At 43.0% G+C, this 17,037-nt stretch overlaps 1 protein-coding gene across 4 annotated transcripts in view; it reads right to left on the bottom strand.

The window, feature by feature from the left end:
- The window catches only part of znf609b (zinc finger protein 609b), a 75,596-nt gene that overhangs the window by 40,064 nt on the left and 18,495 nt on the right, over positions 1-17,037 (bottom strand). For all 4 annotated transcript variants that reach the window (XM_069165643.1, XM_069165644.1, XM_069165642.1 and 1 more), the window contains exon 2: positions 11,303-12,192. In XM_069165643.1, coding sequence (XP_069021744.1) covers positions 11,303-12,064 — 762 coding nt within the window. In that variant the 5' untranslated portion in view covers positions 12,065-12,192. The remainder of the gene's footprint in view (positions 1-11,302; positions 12,193-17,037) is intronic.

Genomic DNA, 17,037 nt, shown 5'->3' on the forward strand with positions numbered 1-17,037 from the left:
ATTTAGTCCATAAAATGTTTTACAGAGTCCCCTGTCTAATTTACGCTGGATGTGGGACTGCTATTAAGCTGGGCTCTCTCTATTACGACTCTCACTTGGCATTAAAATATTTCCCAAACCAGGCATGCACTTTGAAGTTAATGTTTGGCCGAGTCGTTTGCAGTGTAGAGCTGGCTTAAATGCTTGTTCTGCTGACAATAACTTCATCATAAGTCTTTATATTGTTATTTTAATGCTCTCACCCGTTCGTGGGCCGAGGCTGGCCCTGATCAAAGTGCCTCTGCCAGCTACATAAATCTAAAATGCCATGTAAACAGTGACCGACTCCTCGATGCCAAAGTCAAATAGTTACATGTCATCAAGTTTGGACGGACTTGGCAGCAAAGCAGCACTTCGGTTGGGGGCCGGGGGAACAGGTCAATCCAACGCTGTTTGTACACTTAAAGCATATGTAGTTGATATATTTTTTTTTTTTTTTTTGTCTTTTTCTCGACGAGCGGTGGATTGCGGTGAGGATTTAAGGGATGCAGTGGTGATGAAGCGTTAAGTTGTTGGTCCGAGGCCCAGGTCAGGGAGCCACAAGATGCTTTAGCTCATTCTAAAAATGCTCCATTTTTCCAACATGTTAACGAGAACAGCTTCAACCTGATACCTTCATAAAAGCCAGATAAATAAATCCAAGGCAAATACGGCTGAACAAAACGGGATACGCCTTGAACGAAGATCTTTGCCAACATTTATCCACTCAAATTACTGAAAGAATTTAATGTGTCTTGCTTTTATACCTCAGTGACATCCCTACTTTGCAGTTATATACTCTTTGAATTAATTGGAAAATAATTTCTTCACATAATTGTCGACTTTAATGATACTCATGATGATATACTGAAAAGTAATTTTTAGCATTACAATAATAATGATAGTTTCTGAGATTAAAAAAAAAATGCAATTAGCTTAATTTGAATGATAGAACATCACTTAGTTGAGAAAAACTGTTTTATAGAAAGAAACTGTTTGTTTCTAAAAGAGGAGTCTATGCAGACATATGCTCTGGTGCTGCTACCAAAAAAATATGGAATATATTTTAATAGCACCTAGAAAACATTTATAAACTCTCCAGATGTAATTAAAAAAACAAAAACATGATATCAGCAGTTAAGTATTTAAAAACCACTACAATAACATAAACCAGTTACAACTGTTCCAAACTCAGTCCTATATTGTGCACAGTTGCAAGCAATCCGTCAACTCATAAATGTTTGACATTGGTCCCAAAGGACGGACGTGTTCTCCTTTTAATTTCTATCAGCAGTATAATCCCCTTTTGAAACCCTTTTTAGGGTGAATTAGAAAGACCCAGTATTCAAAGAGATGAGTGGAGAGAAGGGGCGGGAATAATCACAAGGGCCTGGCTGTCTGTGTGGATTAGAATGGGAAAGAAAATCCTTTCATCTCAGCCCTGTACTTCCGAGCTTGGAAGCATGCATGCATGCGCACTCATGCGCAGACTCCACCAAACCTCTAACGCACACTTCTCATAAAAAGAAATGAGAGGAGCTCCATATTGTTCAATTCTGTTTTAATACAAACGGAAGCAAGCTATTTAAATTTAAACAGACGATATTCAATTATGCTCCAAACGGACACGACAGTCACTGGATTAGAGGAAAGCTTTGCATGAAAGCTTTGCTCTCGAGGCTGACCTCTCAGTTTGGCTCTCGGGCAAGACGCAGCGCAGAGGAACGCACGGACATGATCGGACTTGCCTCTCCGATTTCTCGTGCCGAAATGTCGACTCGCTGCTCTATTTCGGTGGCGGACGGCCCTTTTTGACGACGTCCTGCGAGATGTAACGAGAGGGATGAAAACCCAGAGAAGCTCCTCAGACAGAAAACGACACGCTGACACGGGCAAACAACACCATCTGACAGATAAGAAAATGGATTAGCCATTATGAGCGTTTGCTCAGTTGTCTACCTCGGCGAGGGTTTAACCGAGCGCAAAACGACATGCCGAGTTGCGTGTAACAAGAGTTGACACTAAGAAGACCGTGATAACAAAAATATCTGAAGCACCTGGAAGCTAAACCGACTACTGCACACGTCTTCTTCCAAAGTAATAAACAACTTCTGCTTATTTTTTTAATGAAGACAGACAATAACAATGTTTGTAAAGCCGCAGGGTCACTCGTGCTTTATTCACTTAACAGATCAAATACATGTTTTTTTTGTTGTTGTTGTTGTCCATATCTTCTATTCTCTCTTTTCGTTATTCAAAATGATCTAAGAGGAGACACTCCAATGAAACCCAAAACTGAAACAGTCAAAACATGCCATACACTAATGTGTATACTCGTTTTCCCAAAAGGCTATACAACCAGTCGAGTGGTATTTTTAGGGCAATTATAGATAATCACACAGTGGGAGTTGGTGTGCATAACTGTGTTAAGAATCTGACGAGTCTGCACTGCAAGCTTCGACACGCTCCGTTGAAATGAATTCAAAGTGTCTCTTCTTTCTTTTGGTATGGAAAAAATGACATTACTCTCTGGTTGGAGTATATCATCCTGTCTGGACGAGATACTCAGCAGCAGCAGGCAGTCAGCTTGAGCGAGCAACCTGGTAGACGTTCTGTCAGAAAACATTTTACTTTTAAAGCTAGAATCCCAAAAAGCTGGGCATGAGAGGCCATAAAAGGGGAATAAGAGAAAATGGTCAAATAAATCGGGAACACGTGTTTTTCTTTTTTCATCGCGCGTACACACTTATCGTTTCATTTACCAAAGATAGAAGCTGCGTGATGTTTTTACAAAAAAAAAAAAAAAAAAATCAAACTCAGAGGCCGGTGGACTAATTCGGAGGACGTCAAGTTCGGGAACCGCAAAACGCCGACCTTCTCCCATCAGACCGGCGACATGACCTCCAGTTTCATTGGATTCCATTAGGAAAAAAAAACAACAACAACAAAAAAACCAGTATTGACTAAACCTCCTGATGCAGGACAAAGAAAGACCAAAGCAAAGTGGTGAGTCTCTCTTATGGGGAAAAACAAAGTACACTTCAGAGAAACAGAAACAAGGTATGGTTAAGAATTTAACATCAGAAATGTGATTGATTCTCTTAACTCGTTCCATTTAACGAACTAGCAAACAAGCTTTAGGAAAGAAGGGCAAGAGGCAAGTAATCCTCTGAATAATCACTCTTGCTCAAACACTGCCTCGCTGTTAACTTTGTCTTTGTTTAACTGAAAACCTTCCACAAGCGGCAATAAGCTCTTAGACTAAGAACATACATATATATATATATATATTTTGGTCTCGGTCAAAGCCGCTTCAGCATTGATAATTATTCCAACCTGCACCACAAAACGTCCACATTTAATGGTCGAACTACCATGAGAGAAGAATTAAGTGCAGAAAATTCCTCTCACATGGCAGAAACAATAGAGACTGTGCAGAAACAAAGCCCTTCAGGAACGAGTGAGAAATTCCCAAAAACTCTTTTTTACAACCGTAGCAAGTCAGTACAAACTTTGAGCCACCACTTTTCCTCCCTGGGAGAAAATTCCAGTTGAAGAGGGGGGGGGGAGGTGGTTGTGTGGGAGGGTAGGGGTGTGGGGGGGGGGAGCCACGTCTGCTCCTCCCCACTGTGTGGGTTTTGTTCTGCTAATCAGACCACATGCCTCAAGGATTCAGGAATCCAAGAGCTCTCAGCCAGCTCCTCTCATTCCACATACAGCCACAGCAGCCTGTGACAAACTATTCAGTGTTGGGGGAGAGGTAGTGGGGGGGAGGGGGGGGGGTTAAAGACTCTATCCATTCATAACACTGTTCAACCCTTCCCTCCCTCCTCTCCTAATCTCAAGGCAGTTCTTTACCCACCCCCCTCGTCCTCCTCTTACCCCTCATGTGCCCTCTCGCCACAGCACAGCCCTTTTTTTTTTTTTTATCTGTCTGCATACTGCACACTGGGTCTGAATAGGTTGATGGTTTATTATTAGACCTCGGTCCAACTGCACACCCACCACAGTCCTAAATAGAGAAAACAGAACCCGGCCTACATCGAGTTGAAAGTGTAGATATTTGCCTCCCTGGCTTGTTTTTTTGTTGTTGTTGTTGTTGTTGTTGTTTTGCCTCTTATTTTGGTTGCTTTTCTCTCCCGCTCTCCACCTCCCCGACTCTCCGGCTGGTCGAGCGGCAAAATGAGGCAAGCTGGAAATTTGCAGGCTGACAATGGAAGACAGCTGCTCTCTCTGCATAAGTCTTTCATGAGCTGAATTAGTTGTACAAGCCTTAGCGCCCTCCCCCTCCCCTCCCCACCATGCCTCCCTCATAGCAAGCTGATCCAGACACAGCACAACACACCTCCTGGAAAGCTGAGGAGGGAGAAAGACAGGGAGGCAAAGACAAAGCGTGACGGGGGCTTTGTTTGACAGATCTGTGATTGCTTTCTGCAAAAGTAGCCAAATATGTTTTGTCTCCCAGAAAGCAAACCTTCACATGAATTCTTCATGATGTTTTTTAAGGTTGCGTTTCACTGTACGACTGAGTGACATCGGTGGGGGGGGGGCAGTTTTTCTTTAAAACAAAAGATTAAACCAAGGTTCCTGAATGATATTGATGTTAAAAGAAACCAAACCTCCACATGATTAAAAAAAAAAAAAAAAAAAAAAAAAAAAAAAAAAAAAAAAAAAAAAGGAGCAAAATTATGGCACTTACACTCCCGGCAAGTCTTCTGAAAGTTTATACGCCCCTTGATTCGCTTTGGGAAAAATGTCAGAAATGATTTATGAACACAATTCACAGTTTGATCAAGACTCCCTGATACAAAGCATTTGTTGCACGGTAATTATTGTATGAATGAAATACATGTCCTCGGGTCAATATGAGAATAAAATCGCATGTGATAACATAACCGAGAGAGGAAGTGCTTTTTAGTGAGCACTTTGAAAAAGAAATCCGAAAACACATCAAGTGGTCGATGAAAAACTGCCATCGAGGTTCTTGTTACAAAATCGGATCCATAAACGACAAGGAGCGACTCGCACAACGACTCATTCCAACAACAACCGGCTCAAAGTTTTCATTATTCACGCTCGCACTTGCGGTAAAAGCGAGCTAACTTTATACTCAATATCGAAAGCGACAACAGATCCCAAAAGCCTCAAGGAAGCAGACGGAACACAAATCAAACTAAACATCCACTGAGGTCAAGGTGACCACAGCCAGTGTTTATGACTGGAAATACCAGCTTCCAGTATTAAATATTTCCAAACAACAAAAAAAAAAGCAGCAGCAGCAGCGCCTGTGGACGAGGATTTCCTGTGCAACGAGACCGGGAACTCTGTGGACCGCTGCATTCTTCTTCTCATGCAACATGGGAATCCGCGGTGTGGTGTGGACGGAGGAGTCTCGTATAATGGAGGCTTATGTGGAAACAATTCTCTGGTAATTAGTATTGTATACAGCAACGTGAACCTGAACTGTGATATTTCAACTGAGTGAAACACAGATGCAGAAAGACTGGACCGTGCCCTCCGTCGCCACAGATGCTTATTAGTGACGGAAATAAGCCAATTCAAGTTGTGACGCGACGTTTAAATGAAAACACGTTCCACGCAAATTGAAATGATAGGTAAATTTTTTTTGGCTCCTGTTAATCAAAATCATAATGTACGAAACGTAAGATCCTGGATGTCATCTGAAAGAGTGGGGGGGGGGATGTTTAAACCGTTTCGTTTTCAATGAAAGAAGATACAGCGACGACGTGTTGGGACGCTTGTGACACTGGAACTGCTTTGATTTGGCAGCGTTTTGGGTTTGGACCAAATAACAAGAGACAACCAACTCATTTAGGAGGCTGTGTAAAAGTTCTGCGACAGCTCGAGATGGAAATATTTAACATGTTTTCTCATTTTAGCATCATTTCTTCCATTAACTACTGCTAAATTGTGTTTGTCTGAAAAGCTGTAATCCTTCTGCACAACAAGCACGTTTGGCGAGCGCGGTAAGATATTCGACTTTTTCGCCGTTGTATATTCGCAGACCATTTTAAGATTAAAATGTTGTATTCTCTGCAAACCCTTTGAACCCAAAGTGTCCCCATCCCTCGACATAAGCCCCTTCATCATTGTACGAAACGGCCTTTAAATTGGGAGCATTTGAGAAGATCAGTGTTTTGCTGTAGTTCATTCCCCCCCCCCCCCCCTCCTCTCTCCCGCACCTCCCCCCACATCATGTGACTGAACAAGCCATTTTGATTTACACTCATTCTACAAGCTGTTTTGATTTGCACCGGCATGTCAGCGAGGGAGCGGACGCAGTAAAGCCTGAAGATGTGTGGTATGCGCGGTATGCGTCGTAGTCTGCTGCTGCTGCTGCTGCAAAAAAAGGAGTTTCCTCACCGCACGGGATGTCCGCACTTAATGAAAATAGAAAAGAGACGACCGATCTTGATACCGTTGGTTACATATTTCCACATCTTCATTCTAACAGCCGCTCAATGAACCAAAAAAAAAAAAAAGGCCTCGATAGTCACGGCGTCTCGTCGCCGACTTCCTGGATCGTTCTCTTTTTAACCGTGTAGCCTCGTGCTTTTCTTTCCCTACGAGATCAAAGCATCTCCTTTTATTTTGAAGGCAGGAGCTAATGGCAGATGTGGAAAACAATTAGTGTCAAATTTTTTTTTATTTTTTTTCCCCCTCCCTGTAGTAGTGAGGGACTCCCTGAGGGAGGAAACGCCTCAAACGAACAGCGGCAACGACGCAGAAATCCCAGCAGCAGCGAAGCGGAGCAGCAGGCGATTCACTGCTACATTACGTCCCGTCAAACGCGGTTCGTATCGATATGTTTGTGATTTCAAGTGGTCTGTATTTAAAGACCGATGGGCTCCTTCGGTAATCCTGGCATTGAACGTACATTTCTAGGATCGGGCATTTCGAGCAAAAAAATACTAAAAAAAAATCACGACCCGTCTCCAGTAAATTTGTTGATTTTTTTTAAATTATTTTTTTTATTCAATATTGTCTACACTCGCCTTCAGTGCTAAACGGCACTGAAAAAAAAAATATTTGTATATTCTATTATGGTACCCGCGGTTAACTGCAGTGCAAAGCCCAACAATGAAACGGATCGAACGGCTTCCCCGATGCTCTTAATAGTCGAGTTCTGCGCCAACAGAACCGCTTCGTAAGATTTGTCGTCCAACAACACCGCAAATCAAAAGTGTTTACAGCTCCTGGAGGGCATTCAGAGCGTTGCACTCCGTTGTGCACATAAACGGAACAAAAGAGAGCCGAAGACAAAAGGTTCAAGTCCTTTCTCAGGGACACAGTGAAGTGAGTGTGAATGGTGTATTTTTGGTTTCAGGAAGTCACAGAATTTAGGTCAGATACACATTCTCAAGACGCAAAGATGTAAAGATAATTCAACGTGTTTGAACAATCACACATAGAGCACAAGCGTCTTTTTTTTTTTTTTCTCACAAAGAAGAGGACTTCTATTTCTGGTGTTTTAATTATCCCGCTAAGAAAGCACAAACCCTTGCTGATGTCCACAGAATTATCTTTATCAGGACGTGAGCGAAGTAAACGAAACAGCCTCCCTCTGCAGTGAGCTTGTAGTTGCAATTTGCACCCCTTCTTAAAATAAGTCACAGTCTCTCTTCTGTTCTGCAGCCTTTAAAAAAAAAAAAAAAAAAATCCCTGGCACTACTTAAAAGGAATGAGCTGTAACACAATAGCAACAGTCAGTCAGGCACAGAAAGAACTCAAGCCAGCTCTCATGAGATCCCTGCGCTCCCCGGGCTGGACATCAGCAGCAATGCAGAGCGGTGGCTGTGTGCTCTTTCATTCAAGTGCAGCCTTTCCTTTCTCTCTCGCTCTCTCTCTCTCTCTCCCTTCCTCCCCCCTTCTCGCTCCCCCCCACCACCACCACCACCACCACCACCACCTCTTTTTCAAAGTAACATTGCCAATGTAATTTTCCATGAGAGCTGCTCCATTTATCAAGGCCAGTGGCACATCGCGGAAGCTGACGAATGCCTCACTCCTTCTGGATTTGTATAATGAGAGGTGGGAGAGTGAGACACACTTGAAGGTGGTTAGCGCTTGTACCGAGAAAGTAGAGATGATTTATTCAGCATCCGAGAGCAAATGCTTTGGGGAGCTTTAACTTAGGACACAGACAACGTTGTCACGCTATTACACCTCCACCGTGGAGAATGAGATCGCTAGTGACACACGGTGATTAAATGCCTGGATTACGCAACACCGGTTCTTTCAAATTAACAGGCAACATGTAATGAGACACATTTCCAAATGTAATTCCCAGGAGTAACTATTCTCTTAGATAATGCTTCGTCGTATTATCCTAATTTTCTTTTTGAATAATATACACAATATACCCAAAAAAAAAAAAAAAAAAAAAAGTTAAGTATAGTTACACAAATATCGCACATTACCTGATATAATTTGTTATGGGGGGAGAGGTAAAAAAAAAAAAAAAATAATGAAGGACCAACGCCGACGTGTAACGTCATATTTGCATCGTAAGGGCGATCCTCCCGATATTCCCATGAAGCACTGACGGGAGGAGTGGAGCAGTCACCCCCCCCCACCCGCCATCAAATTCGGTACGAGTTTCGACAGAATACAAAATAATCTAAACTGTCGTCAGTGACAGCACGTCACTTTGGCTACTGAGTGATGAAGGAGTGGCATTCACATCGCTGCGGGACACTGGCTGAAGTCTTGTGCCTACGTAGTTACGCTTGCTATTCTGAGTGCAAAAGTGCATCCAAACTGAAGTACAGGAACACGACGTCGCGCCGCGAGTACCCAGCTGGCGCACTCGGTGGGAAGGAATGAACCAGCAGCCCGTTTTCAAACTGCGGACGGCTGACGATGCCGCAACTGTTGCGGCGCACCTATTTGAACGAATGCAAATAGCGCACGTTTACATAAAAGTGTTTTCTTTTTCACTAACTGCTGCAAAACCGCTAATAGATAGGAACCATCAGTGTGTTGGTTATGCGCGTTAAATAAGTGTTCTCATCAAGTAAAAAAAATGACCGGAAGTAAAAGCCGGCAGATATGTTGGCGGGCGAGGCATTCGAATGCTGCCGTCATTTAAGGGAAGTGTGCAACGCTTAAGTGTTCGGCTTGAGACAACACCACCTTCTCAAAATGCAAATGTGGGTGGGCGGGTCGGGCACGGCATTAGTTGTGTTTGTATGCGACGCAACAGTGTACAGCGTATAGGCTAGATCATTATAACTAATGTGAATTTTAGCAAGTGTTGGCTTACAATGCTGGTCACTCATACCGGGCAACCTGTTTAAAAAGGGTCTCGCGAGCCTACCGAGGGAGAACTAAGCTGCCGTTTTTACATAGTGGCCGCAGATGGAACTGCAGGTTGTGAAATACTCGGCTTCAGAAAATGGATTTTCCTTTAAACCACCATTACGAAAGAAATGGATGTAAAACAGCCAACACATTTCTCTGAGTTATCATATAAACACACATATATATATTTATATATATATATATATATATGTACATGCACACACATACACACAGTGGGCCGTTGCTTTTTAAAGGTTAAAGCCCTTTTGATGTGTTTGTTTTTTTACACTTCCATTAATTGGTGTTGCCAACCTCAAAACTGCTCTTCAAGCCACTAATTGATGTACGCTGCAATGCAATCGCAACCTTTCCCCCCCCCATCGTGTTTTCAAGGATACATTTCACCAACCATTTGAAAGCAGTCGTGACCTTCTTCCTTTATTCACCGCTGTCAACCAATTCATGTGGTTCTCCTTAAAAAAAAAAAAAAAACCCAAGCCTTTTCTGGTCTAAATACATAATGATTACAAAGACTTTCCCGAAATGTCCTTTCACAGCAGTCAGCCCGAGGAGGCTCTCCAGCTCGTGTTCATGCGCTAGTTCTCCCGGATTTAAGGAATCAAACAGGCTTCCTCGCAGCCCATCCCCCCCGTGCCACTTTCGGAGCAGCAGGAAAAACGACGAAGGCGTGCTTTGCACCAGCTCCCTCCCCCACACACACACACACGGCTCCACCAGGCATTGCCGGGGCTTGTGGGATTAAGAATGGAACACGATGACAGACAAAAACAGTCCTCAGCACCTCCCTGCTCTGCTGTCTTTTATACTGCGAGAGCATGAAAAGGCTGCTATGAGGCATACAATAGACACAGTGATAGATCAACTCTATGAGTGAACAAGATAAGTGTGGGGGGGGGGGGGGAACGGCTACACGGATGGCTATATTGTTCTTGTGCGACAACGTCGGCACTGAAATCGTGTGAAGTAAAAAAAAAAAAAAAATTAATAAATAAATTAAAAAACGAAAATGGAACACGATTTGACATTTACTTAACTTCACCGGTGTAATGTTATGTATACGGCTGACAGTGTCTATTATATTCTAGTCTGCTGTTACTACTTCACCGCCTCACGCGACGCGCATACCACCCTCGTGGTTAATTGCGACCGACGCCGGTTGGTATTCATTTTAAACATGGCAAAAGAAACGTTTGAATACCAAAGCAATTATGGATGCTTTTAAAAATGAATCAAGCCTCTGCTGTCAAGAAGGGGAAGAGAACATCAGCACTGTGTGGGCCATTTCCTGTAGCCGGTCTCAGCGTCATATTCGTCAGGGGGGCCCTTATTCATCGTATGATAATAAAAGAGAAAAGCACTAGGTCTTTTTTTCTTTTCTTTTTTTTATGCATCACATGTTCGACTACTTCAGGGAATGCAGTCCATCTCCGAGTCACGGGCACAATTTAAAAAAAAAAAAAAAAAAAAAAGCCTACAGTGCTCGGTCCTATTGTCATAATTCATACCCTGAAAATTCAATCGATGAAAGCCAGCACTGTCGCAAGGACCCTTTTCACAGCTTTCTCACGAAGAAAGCAGTAACTGAGGAGAGTATTTCTGTTGCTTCCACACATTTCCTAAAGCGTGCTGGTTGAAAACAAGATATAAATTGAACGAACACCAGATTATTTAGCAGCTTAAGTCAGCGTACAGAACCGTATCTGTACGTGGGTTTGTTGCGAGAGAATAATTACAAAAGTACGTGATGTAAAATGTATTTCAAGCTACTAAAACTACCGATTGTCAACAGCGTTGTATGCTCCCAATTAAACCATGAATTAATCCTTTCCTTTGACGAAGACAAATATAATTGGAGCCCCGTCGGTGAACCGGTAACACGCAACACGACACCGAACACATTCATGCAACATCAAGAAGAGAGTAAAAGTAAAAGACGTACCTTTTCATTTTTGACCTTCTTTAGCGTCTTGCATTCACTATTACCATTTTCCACCTCCTCCGGTTCAGTTTTTGTGGTCAGTGCTGGTACTATCCCAACAGATTCAAGTGCAATATTCCCCATTTGATTGGCATCAGCCATGTCTGGTGATTGTGTGTTCTCGAAGGACGCGTTACGACTATTCCCCAAAGCAACTTGGGCTTGAGACACAACATCCTTCTCCGCGACACCTATTGCCACGACTGGGGCGCCATCTGTTTTGTCCTTCTTACTTTTCCCACTAGCCCCTTCTTTGTCTTTTTTACCACCGAGAACACCTCTGGAGGCTTTGCCCCCTTTTTCCATGTTCTTCCCAGAGGTGGAATTGTTGCCAGCAGCAGCTGCCGCAATCGCTGCCGTGCCCGTCGGCTCCCCTTGAGTCCGTCCTGTAGTTTCTTTTTTACCCCCGTCTCCAGCTGAAGCTTTGCTACTATTGTCTTTAGAGTTCTTACTGCGCTTGTATTTGGATTTACTTTCCTTTCCTTGAGAGCCAGACACTGGACTAACAAACCGGATGTTGTCAGGCAGTGCTGCCACTGCACTAGGTGGTGCCGCCATGCCGTCCTTGGTGCCAGACATCTCAAGCTTGTCCTTCTCTAAGTCAGCGTCAAGGTCAATAATCAGATTTCCAACACCGATATCCCACTCATCCCCGCTGTCGTAAGTGTCCACCGCATTAGAGTCCACACCTTTCCCGCCTGCAGTGCCACCACTTAGGGACATTTTAGTGCCAACGGCCCAGGATTGCCTCAGTGAGGTCCGACACCCTCTTAGACGGTTGGGACTCAGGGGCAAGGGTTAGAGAATCCTCACGGTCTACTCGTTCCTGTCCCATTTAACCACATTTTGCCCTAGAAAGAAATAAGAAAAGAGGTACATTAATCTAATAATTCAGAAACAGAATTAACAGCACTGCATCGCTGCAATCACAGAACACAGCGTTAGATTGGACACACCACAGAAGAAAAAAAAGAAGAAGAAAAAAAAAAAAATCATTTGATCATGAGCCAGTAATTCTCTGGTGATCACTGTGCAAACCACTATGGTAATACCCACTGGTGTGACAGCGCTGCTCCGAAAACCCTCTCTTCATAATCACTTCCCACAGTCGTCATGGCAACCCTGGGAAATGTAGTCTAAATCCTGCTTTGACAGCTAAGGTGGCCCCACTGTTCTGAATGACTGGCTCTCTTTTCACGAGGCACTGCTGATAGTGTCACTGCTGATAAATAAGGAGTAGCTGGCCTCACACACCCCCGCATGGTTTATGGAGCTGTGCCTTTTCAACTCCAGAGCACAATGGTAATCTTGCATTAACAGAGGGGCTTAGAAACATGAATGAACCAGTGTACGTCTCGGGAGAACACCGGTTGGTTGTATTTGCTTACACAATATAGCCCAAAGGTCATCAAGTTTATATCCTTTCGCACATAAAAAAAAAACCCACAAAAAAACCCACACATTCTCCTGCAGATCGCAGCTGTATCTGATTTTGGACAAAGTGCAGATCAACATGGATAGAGAAGAGAAAAAAGAAAAAAAGAAAAAAAAAAAAATCTTGTTAACCCAGGTCTTTAAAACGTAACATTAGCATTGCTTTACAAGACTCAAGATCCTTTTTTTAAATTTTTTTTTTTTACTTTATTCTGAATATTTATAAATAGTTCTGCATAATAATACAACAGTGGTTCATTTCCAACAGAAAAAACGAGAACTCGATGTCGTGGGCGAGCGGCTGTGAAAGGAGCTCTCTCAACATTTACGTTGAAATGATGGTCGGCAACATTGTTATTGTACATCAAGGTCTCCTTGTGAACAACACATGCTATTTAAATACTGTGTGCTGCTGCATTAGTACCATTACAACTCATCCTTCGACATTTGCCAATTATCTATTTGGAATAACAAGCATCTCGTGCGAGGAAACATGTTTATCGATTTTAATGATGAAAATAAGAGAGCAGAATTTAATTTACTGTGCACCGTATATTATCAGTGATAATGTTAAATAGCTTCCTGTAAAAATAAACATTCCCGACACGTATGTTCATATAACCGTTTCCTTTTACTCTACGCCATAGATTTAAGTACCGGCGGTAGTTATTAAACATCAGCCGATCCGCTGGACAAAATATCTGCTGCTCATGTGTGTTCTAGAAAAAAGGCATCATTGCACTTTATGGACGTTTTATTTCCTCAATAAGAAACTTGCGGGAGTCTGAGACGATTGGCTGAATATAACCAGACAGAAGCGATAAAAAAAAAAAATAATAATAATAATAATAATAAAAAAAAACAAAAAAAAAAAAACTAGAGAGGTCATAAACTAGAGAGGACGGACTAGTACCAGAAAGCATCCATCTTTTTTAAATCTTGCACTTGCAGTCCCCCGAGGCTACATCCAGACAGAATCTCTTTGTTTCAGAACACATTACGCCTTCTCTTCTTAAAATAGAGACGGCTAAAAACACACCTGACTCCGTTTTGGTTTGAAAACTGCATTACGGATAGTAAACTGAGACTTTAGAAAACGATGACGCCGACACCCACGTTCGACTCCTCGTCGGTTCTCATCAGCCATGACACGTCCTTCCCCGATTCGTCACGTCGCCCTTCCCGGAAGAAAACCAACGGCAACAACCTCGACTGCCCGTGGTTAAAACTCAACTTGGGACAACAAATTACAGCCGTCGCAATTCCTGCCGTTTATCTGTAAAGGCTGTTGTGCAGTTAAATTCTGCATCTTGTCATGCTACCACTGCCTCCATGCACCGGAGGAAAGCTACTGTTCAAGTGATTTATCGAATCCCCTCGTTCAGCAGCGTTACCAGCCCCCACGTGGAGCACCGGTGTTGCGCCGTATTTGGTGACCCATCAAATTCTGTGACCGGCTCCGACACGCTTACACCACCCAACCTCCACCTTTCACGCCCGCACCTAATCGACCGAACCAGAATCCGTCGGGTCGCCCGATACGGTACATCGCCCGTTTTTTTTGGGTGGCGTGCTCGTGTGCGCGAGCGGTCATGCGATGGGCCTTTTCAGGCGTTAGTATGGGCAGAGATTACTTACTAAAAATGTCTGCGTGGACAAAGATTATTTATTTATTTTTTTTTAGTTCTTTTTAAATGAAAACATATCGGTGTCGGCGCTGCCCGAGAGCTCACGTAGGAAAATAAACAACACGTATGCAGTTCTCATCTCTCCTCGCAATAAAGAACGTGAAGGATAAATAAGGCCGAGCACAAAAGACTCTGGAGTGGCGGTAAGGCTGAGAAGACCAACGCCGTGCTGAACATGCATGAACTCTGGTGACTCTCTTTGTAGTACACAGTGGAGAGTCCAGAGATCCTTTAAAAAAAAAAAAAAAAAAGATCAATGTAAAGTCTTTATTTTAAATTAGCAACTTGGGTAATGACGCTTTTCTTGTGGATATCTGCAAGACTTTCAGATGGTTGCTGATTAAAGTATAAATATTTCTGTATCATAATTAACTATTGCAGCAATAGATTCTGTTTCAGCGCTGGTTAAATTCAAACTGAATCTCTAATAAGCATCCACAAGCAATTTACCACACGGTTGCAGCAAAAGCAAACTCAAATTTTACTGCTACTTTTTTGGGAAACTAAATTGCTCTGATATTTAATTCAGTATTTCAAAAATAACAATATCCAGCACACTTCTCTTCAAGTAAAGAGAATGAATTAAATAAATCAACTTAAGACTTAAGATCATTAGAAACGCGCACTGTCTTTTAGATTTTTGTCTCCGCCTCCTATAAGATGTTAAAATATTCAACTTTATACATTTGAAAAAAAACAACTTTATTTTTTAGTCTTGTAAAAAAAAGAGGCCATGTGTAAATATGACTTATCCTGATGGGCTTATCAAGTTAAATACAGAAGCATCTCTAATATGAAAGCACCCAAAGAGATTGTATAGAGATATATGCATATTTTCTGCTTCATTGCTGTTGGTAGTACAATTAAATTTTTCCTCTCTGCGACGGAGGAGCTCAAAGAAATATTCTTTGTCGGTTTTTCTAGTTATGACGCGCGCACTCAGTCACACTCACACTCACACCAGACTCTGTTACTAAGCCCAGTTTTATGTTCCACAGGAAATAAAGTCAAGAGGTATAAAACACGAGAACTGCATCTAACTGCTTTAATACAGAAGCGAGGCGTTCGACTTCAAAACTGGATTGTTCCTGCTGACGGAGAGGAAAATACTCATTTTATCATCTACCATTACTTAGCTCTCATTAGAACAGCTGTCCAAAATTGCAGCTGTATCCCATAATGCACTGAGCTCATTCAGTTAAGGGGCCGTTCTTATCACCCCCAGCAGTGACAGAGGTAAAACTGTTGAACAATCATTTGATCACCGCGCCTGCTTATTCCTCACAGATGGCTCCCCAAAGGAACAACAGTCGGTGGCAGGTTTTGGAGGGCGGGGAGATGCAGCTGTCTCCGTACGACTGGGTAAACAGTTGTGAGGTCTAATTTGTCCAACACCTCCACAAAAGAGAGGTTGTAACTCTATCGGCAGTTGACCCACTGTACTGCCCTGAGCTGGAACTGCAGTGCGAGTCTCTTTTGAAAAAGCTCTACCGAGGAAATGTCCCAGCGAGTGCCCCATTGAGCGAAAGGCATGCAGGCTGTGCAACTCCCAGAGTGCTTGACCCTTTTTTTTTTTTTTTTTTTTCACAGATCCAGTTTCATTCAGCTATCTATCAGAGGCCGTGTGAGGGTGATTCAGCCTTGAAAGCGCAGGGGGGGAAAAAAAAAAAAAAAAAAAAAAGACGGGCAAGCGATTTATGGTGGATTCAGCACAACTAAATCAGATCAGGCCGCGATGTCGTTTTCTGCACGTGACTGCTCGTAGCGCCGTGCGCACCTGTGCGTGAAACAGAAATCCGAGACCGAGGTGCGTCTATAAACGAGGTTCTGACGCCGACTTCATTCGGGCTCAAACCACAAAGCAGCGCTCGTTTTTCCTAACGGCGACGGGGAGGTCTCGATCCGGAGGAGGTGGAAAATAACAAGGCACAACGGGAAACACAAAATGTGACTACTGCTGTTCACCGACAGATAAAAACAAAATACGACTGCACTTTTAGATGGATAACGTAGTTTTCCTCATCAGAATGGAGAGCAGGTAATTATCGTTTGAATTGCACTCCTCAGCTGAGATATGCCCTCAAATCAGCCATATGTCAACATGGTAATTTAATGCCAGAACTGCCTTAGTGCACCCTACCAGAGCACAATAATTACTGAGCTAATTTCAAGGACAGAGACATTCTTGGGTAAATAAGTTCATTTCGGACCCAAATTGGAACAAGCGTTGCCACTGGGCCCGGGCTCTCGTTTGTTGTGCTTCCTGGTATAATTACCATCATGAAAGCTTACACTATGCTGCAATGGGTCTATTTGTTATTGAGGTATATAATATCAGTCATAATGATTGTTGCCTCATCTCTGCTCTCGGTGCCCCAAATCTTATGAAGAAGAACTGAACGACGCTTCTCCAAAGTTCCTTTAAATTGTCCTGCGGAGATGCAGGAACATTCTGTTTCGCCGTAAGCTCACAGAGGAGATTGTAACACCTCTAAAAATCTCCCCAAAAAACCCGCCCCGCGTCGCTGTGACCCAGGGCATGAAGCAAGCTCTGACTGCTTGAACAGTGAGGCA

Source organism: Embiotoca jacksoni, unplaced genomic scaffold, assembly GCF_022577435.1.
Source record: "Embiotoca jacksoni isolate LCO1_2020_lvr unplaced genomic scaffold, fEmbJac1.0.p SCAF_35, whole genome shotgun sequence".
In the NCBI taxonomy this organism is placed as follows: Eukaryota; Metazoa; Chordata; class Actinopteri; family Embiotocidae; genus Embiotoca; species Embiotoca jacksoni.